The sequence below is a fragment of the Garra rufa genome, chromosome 16 (genome assembly GCF_049309525.1).
Source record: "Garra rufa chromosome 16, GarRuf1.0, whole genome shotgun sequence".
Lineage (NCBI taxonomy): Eukaryota > Metazoa > Chordata > Actinopteri > Cypriniformes > Cyprinidae > Garra > Garra rufa.
This window is the reverse complement of record NC_133376.1, coordinates 39,020,939-39,028,296: the sequence shown is the minus strand read 5'-3', so window position 1 is coordinate 39,028,296 and position 7,358 is coordinate 39,020,939. Positions and strand designations below refer to the sequence as shown.

Genomic DNA, 7,358 nt, shown 5'->3' with positions numbered 1-7,358 from the left:
TTGTTCATTATGGATTTTATTTTTGGAGGCAAAACAATGAATATATGTACTTTTTTACAGTATATGAGGATCAGTTTCTACAGTTTAATAATGTAAACAATCTCGGAAGAGAAATGTGTTCAGTTTAAAAGGAAGCCGTCATCTGCTTTTTTTAAACTATTTACATGAATTAAAATATAATTTATGACATCAAATAATTTCCACTATATAGATTCGATCTAGGAAACTAGATTTTAACAATTTAAAAATACTGAAATGCATTTGTCTCCACATTCTCAAGATGTATGAAAATCACACAATACCGAGAAAAAAAAAATTAAAAATAAAACCAACACCATTTCAAGACTAAGTGGCATATAAATAAAAAAAACCTCAAAACATATGTAAAAATATAAAATCTTACTAGCAGTATTTACCAAAAAACTACGTTAAAAAAGGAAAATCATAGCGAATTTGATAGTCATTAGATGTAATAGTCAAAAAAACAAGACAATGAAGAAAACAACGTATGCCCTTTGACTCCCTTTTTTTTTTTGTTTCCACTAAAGACAAGGTCTTGAAGCAGCAAAACGACGTTACGCGAATGACAAACGCTTCTTGATAAAAATGATCCGAGGTTTAGCACTTTGCTGATTCAAGAGGAAAATTCTCTCCAATCTTGCAAGAGCATACTTTGTGAGCAACAGATTGCAGGGCTACAGATGTAGTGAATTAAAAGTGACATTTTATAGGAACTAAGAAATAAAAGAGGAAAGACGAAATCACAAGCGCGCTCTTTCACACATTCACACACAAACGCAGGGCCAAGCCAAACGATCATGACATTCTTGAAATGGATTTGACGCGATACCACACTTCTCCTCAGTATCCAAACATCAAATGTACTTTTTGGTCAACTTGTCTAGCGATTGCTAAAATGAGGGCTGGAAAAATGTATTGCATTGAAGAAGGTTCCCTTTGGATGTTTTTTTTTTTAACTTTTTTTTTTTTACTTTTTTAATTTGGATCTGTACATTCTAGATTGACAGTGTTGAAATGTATTGAAGTGTTCTGAAACACTGAATAAAATGGTCTATAACAAATTATATCATCTATATATTTATCTACACAAACACACAAATATATATATATGTATATATATAATCATATATATGTATATACCTTTTATAATATGGCTGTATTGAAAAAGTTTACGTACTTCAGTAAAGAAAACACATTGGATTGTAAAGGAGATCAGACAGGACTGATAGCTTTGTTTTCCCCTAAGGTTTAAGGCTCTCCCTGTGAGATTGGGCTGTTTGTGTAGTTTCCTAATACAAAAATCCCTCTCGGCCAAACGTCGACCTCCTTCCCGAACGATCCGAGCCGTCCGCGATGTACAGTACAGGATTCGATTACCCTTAAATCAACCAATCTCTTCAATAAACCCTTCCGTTACGAGGAAGGCTTTCTCAGCGGTATTGCATCTCAATTGCATAAAAAAGAAAAACATATAAAAAGAACCATTTCTAAAGGGACACTTTATACAACTGTGTTTGACTTATGAAGCCATATCAATGAAAATTCCCTTCTGGATCTCCCTGTATTGCTTGCATCAACGGGTTCACCAACAACCAATCAGAGCCACGTCGCTGTACAGCACATAACCACACATCTCATGTTTACACAAGACACAGTGCTATATACACATTATATACTTTTCCATATATATATATATTTATATATATAATCATGTAAACCAGCACATCTCTCGCTTATTTAGTAGTACATACTAAGCACAAAAACACTCATTCAGTTGAGGAGCTTCTAGGGCGAATTGGTCAAAAGCGTCTGTCGTATTCAGAGTATTCCGTGTCCAAGTAACAGCTCAGTACCGTAAAAGGGAAAGCCGAAAGGCACGTCCTGATAGGGTACTCAAACACTGAATAAGGCGTTCTGTACTTAGTGTGCGCTCTAGTAAAAGTCGAAAGAGAATTCAGTCATGTAAACATTCAGGTTCGGGGTGTGTTTCTGGATAAAGGGGAGTAAAGAGAGGCCGCCGTCTCTCCCTAAACAAGCATACACTCGCTCGCACTAGATCCACAGGCCGAAGGTTGGAGGAGGAGACCCCCGCAGAATAAAAGCAACGGGTCCCGGCATATAATAATAAGGGACGAACCCGTCCCTAGACCCCGTAAAAGACACGGACGACACGCAGTTATACACTGGTACACGTTTAGACTTCAAAAAACACACACGAAGGACAAAGAGAGAAGTAGCCACAAGGTAAGAGCTAGAAAAAACCCGCAAATCTTCCCCTGTCGGAAAGGAGAGAGTAAAAAAAAGAGTGTTTGAGCTTATAGAGAGAGAAAGAGTATGAGAGAGTGACATGTAAACAAAGCAGAGATACGACCGTATCTCTAATGAGATTGAGCTCTGGAAAGATCTTCCTCCTAGTTTACCGCCACCCTTCTCTAAACCAGCAGCGCTCCGATGTCTGGTAGGGCTTTTGCTACTGGGAGAGTCCTGTACTTGAGAATCGAGACCGATGGGACGGCCGTTACAATCGGATTTGTGATAAGTACATTCTCGGAATACGTGGGATTCTAAAACGTTTTCAAACTGGTTTCCAATCGGGGTCGCCAGGTTTTCATGACAAAAGCCGGCCAATTGCTCCTCAAAACTAGCCCAAAAGGGGGTAAAATACAGTTTTGTGGTGGGGTTCCTCTGATAAAATGAGCAATCCAGGAGCCACCAAGATAGCACACATACGTCTGCAAGATGTCTGTTAAAGATCTCTGGATCTGGAAAGCATCTGCTGTGTGCAGACGTCTGTAAGATGTCAGTTTTACATGCATTCAAAGTCATAAACATCTTAAAGACATCTATTAGACGTCTATTGGACATCTGATAGGAAACGTCCAACCCAGATAGCACACGTATGTCTGCAAGACGTCTGTTAAAGATCTCTTGATCTGGAAAGCACCTGCTGTGTACAAACATCTGGCAGACGTCTGTAAGATGTCACTTTTAGATACATTCTAATTCATAAACATCTTAAAGACATCTAATAGATGTCTATTTGACATCTGACAGGAAACGTACAATAGACGTATTGCAGATGAGCAAACTACGTCTTGCAGATGTAAATGCAGACGTCAAATAGACATCTTCCAGATGCACGTGTGCTATCAGGGTAAATATTACATTTTTGTGGTCGCTGAAAAACAACCTGCGGCAACAGTATGAAAGTTAGCCCAATTCCGCGGGAAAACCGTGGACTGTTTCCAATAGACCAATACAAAGTAGACGTCACTTGCAACTGCACGCACATAGTAGTTGCAGAAAAACACGTAAAGATCATGTTCCGTGAAGATAATATGTAAATTTCCTACCATAAATATAGCAAAAGTTAATTTTTGATTGCTAAAAACTTCATTAAAGGTAACAACTTTAAAGGCGATTTTCTCAATATTTAGTTTTTTTTTTTTTTTTGCACTCTCAGATTGTAGATTTTCAAACAGTTGTATTTTGGCCAAATATTGTACTATTCTAACCAACCATACATCAACGGAAAACTGAGTTGTTCTGTGATTAATATCGATTCATGAATCTCAATTTTTTTTTAAAATGAACCTTATGACTGGTTTTGTGGTCCAGGGTCATAAGGGACGTATTGTATTAGCCCTACAGTTACAGCATGAAATATTATTTGAACCTATTACTATTAACATTTTTACATAACATTTTATCTCACTATCCCGATTTTTTTTTCTTGCAAATAGAAGTTTATATCTCCTAATTTGGACTCTATTTAACTCGAGTCAATTCTGAGGAGGAAAAAGGTCAGAAGAGCCAAGGGGAAAAGAGAAAATAACAAGTTGTTTTTCCATTTTAGAATTGTTTGATATAATCTCAGAATTGAGACAATAAAGTCAGAATTTTAAAATATAAAATCAATTCTACATTTTTTTAATTCTCTAATTCTGCCACTTGAAAAACGACATTTTTTGCCACCAGATAGGCTCTGCCCACAAAAAAAATCTAAATATAAAAATATAAATATAATCTCGGAGTTGCGAGAATAAAGTCAGAATTTTGAAATATAAAATCAAATTAAAATTTTTTGAATTCTATAATTCTGCCACTTGAAAAACGTCATTTTTTTTATGCCACCAAAACTTCATTGCTGTTTTGGATCTGTAAGACTATCCACTATCTAATGCCAATTTTGTCGTTGGGTGACAAGCTCTTGTAATATGCAGAGAATGTTTTGGAAATTACATCTAATCAACATAATCTATAATCTTTAGAAATCTAACCATTTTGTACCATATCCGTGTAATTCTCTAGCGTAAAGGCTATCTCTCCTGGGTTTTCTGCAACCATGATGCGCACGAATCCCTAATGTTTACAAACCTATAATGGGTCTATTAGTCAACCAACCAGAAAGCCCCGCCCCTAAACTCACACCATTGGCTGGCTGTGTCAGGTTGAGTAAAATAGGAGTATTTTAATGTCAAATAAAAGCTTCAAGGTAGTACAGTTGGGTTCGGACTCGGCAAAAGCAGCAAAAGCCCCGTCCACACCAGAGGAGGGCGGAGGCCAGACCAAAGAAGCACTACCTCGTTTGAGTGCATAGATGAAATCAAGGAAGCACTAAAATTACAAAAAGACTACTTTTTTTTTTTTCGACTTATTGATTTGTAAACTCTACCTTGTAGGATTTTTTTGTTTGTCGTTTTTTAAATCCACTTTTAATCCACACACACGCACAACATCCACAAAGTTTTCGCTAATACAAAGCTGTTATTGTTTATATAGTTGTACGACAAAATGGTGAAAGCACCTTGCAGGTCTATGAAGAGTGACAAAGGGGTACAAATTAAAAAATAAAAACAAAAAGCACACGCACGTCACAACAACCGATGGAAAAGAGTGCGGTTTGCTACGAAGCCCGAGCCGCTTGCGACGTCACGAATGGCATCGAACACACACACACACGAGAAGCAGCACTTGTGTCCGGTGTCTCAGAGCTGATTCTGTTCCTTTGTAATCCTCCCGCCCCAATGTCCTCCGATCCTCAGTTAGAAGTGACAAGGTCTATATTTTTTATATTCCAATGTTCAAAATGTAAACATGAAGAAGTGCCTTGGTTGAGGTGCTGAGGCGAGTCTCGGACAGGGCGTGACGCTGGAGGCGTGGTAAGGCGTGTCAGCGATGCAGGCTCCTCTGGGCCTCTTTCAGCAGAGCGTCAAAGTCCAGTGCATCGTACTTGCTCTTCACCGGACCGGGACCCGCCTCATCTGAATGGCAAAACACACAAACACACTGGTTAGTTTGTTACTGCTAAAAGCAATTTTGTTTCAAACTGGTTAAAAAAAATCTCCTGTAACAACAAAACATAATCAGGGTATAAAGACCATAGACTTAAGTAGCACGGGTATATTTGTAGCAATAGCCAACAATACACTGTATGGGTCAAAAATGTTTTCTTTTTCTTTTATGAAGTAAAGATCATGTTCCATGAAGATATTTTGTAAATTTCCTACTGTAAATATATCAAAACGTAATTTTCGATTAGTAATATGCATTGCTAAGAACGTCATTTGGACAACTTTAAAGGCGATTTTCTCAATATTTCGATTTTTTGTACATTCTGAATATTTCCTTTGACAACAAAACATAATCACGATGTAGTGACTAATGATGGATTTATTTGTAATTTTATAACAATATAACTTTAAGCACATCTCACTAAATTAATCTGATTCATTTAACAGTCCCTCCAGAAAAACGCGATTATGCGATCGCATGATTCCATGCATAATCAGCCAAAGTCCGCATATTTATGCGGGGGACGCATTTTTTCAAATACGCCGCACTTTTGCCGCATAAATTGCAGATTTCCGCGCGCAAAATATGCGGGCTTGCATGATTTCATAATCCCATTTCCGTTTGGGTCTTTGTCTTCGTTCTTTCGAGTACTATTGTGGTCGCGCGTTGCCGCGACGTTCTGTCTTGCCTCACTTCATTTTCGCCTGCCTGACCAGTCCACATCAAGTGAACTGGACATCGGGAGATTGTGAGACCCGAATATTAATCCGTGTGGCCGTTTGGCCATCCCCGCACTGTTTCAACTGGAGGACTGTGTTTGTGGGGTTCGTATGGTACCATTAGATTGTTGTGTGGATGAAATTATAAGTTGATGTGAGTGGTTTGAGTGTGGTCTGTTTGTTTATTGTTGGAAGCGTGTGCGAGTGTGTATATGTACGAGTGTGTGAGCGTGAGAAATCGGTACTAAGGGTTGTGAGTTTGCGTGATCTTATGGAGTAAATTTTGTTGTGTGTATATTGTTGATGGACCAGGTGTAATGTGATTGCATCTGTTATTTTGTTGCTTTTCTATTTTTGTTGATCAATTTTTCTTTTTTTTGTGTTTATTCATTTGATTTGATTTGATTTATGGTCATTTGATTTTTTTTTTTTTTTTTTTTTCGTGTTTAGTTGATTTTGACTTATGACTATTTGATTGTATTCTTTTGTGTGTGTGTGTGTGTGTGTGTGTGTGTGTGTGTGTGTGTGTGTGTGTGTGTGTGTGTGTGTGTGTGTGTGTGTGTGTGTGTGTGTTTATTGATTTGTGTCAATTTGATGTTGATTTTGTTAATTTTGTTGGACGGGCTAAGGAGTGCTGACCACTCTAGATCCATGTTAATGGGTTCACTAAGTGATTTTGTTCTTCTGATTTTTACACGTGCCATCTGAATACACATGTGTTTGTGGTGAAATGAGTACATTAGTGTACGTTTGAAGTGCGTAGTGAAGTGGAATTGGGGTAGGTTGGTTATTTCTCCTTGCCATCTGATGTGTTACTTTTGATTTGTCTAATTTGTTTATTTTTTTGTTTTGATTTGGAAGCCATATTAACCCCTTGTGTCCTAAATTGTGTCTGTGTGTTTAGCTTTTATCCCAGTAATAATAAAATATTGTATCTTTTTTTCTATATTCACGTCTCTGCTCTATTCTTGTGGGAACAGACCTGGGTGTCTTTGACCATTATTTCCCTGGGAGAGATTCCCAGGGTGGAGTAGTCGATGTTATAATTATAATTGAGTCCAGAATAACGAAATTCACTCCTTACGGTCCAATAAGGGTGTTGGGGGAATCACTTTTTTCTCTCTTTTTCACCAAACCGCAGTTTTTGCAAGTTCCCGCAATTTCATCGCATAAAATTGCATAAATATCCCGCATATTCAATCGCATTTTTTAAGAAAACGTGCCGCATAATCAAGGATTTTTGCCCGCAACAATCACAAAAAAACGCCGCGTTTTTCTGGAGGGACTGATTTAATTAATCTATGTTATACAATATATTATACA

The 7,358-nt window shown here is 37.6% G+C and overlaps 1 protein-coding gene across 1 annotated transcript in view; it reads right to left on the bottom strand.

Annotated features, from left to right (window-relative positions):
- ppargc1b (peroxisome proliferator-activated receptor gamma, coactivator 1 beta) overlaps positions 1–7,358 on the bottom strand; it is a 75,612-nt gene continuing 68,254 nt past the window's right edge. The window contains exon 12 of the mRNA XM_073820313.1: positions 1–5,285. Coding sequence (XP_073676414.1) covers positions 5,194–5,285 — 92 coding nt within the window. The 3' untranslated portion in view covers positions 1–5,193. The remainder of the gene's footprint in view (positions 5,286–7,358) is intronic.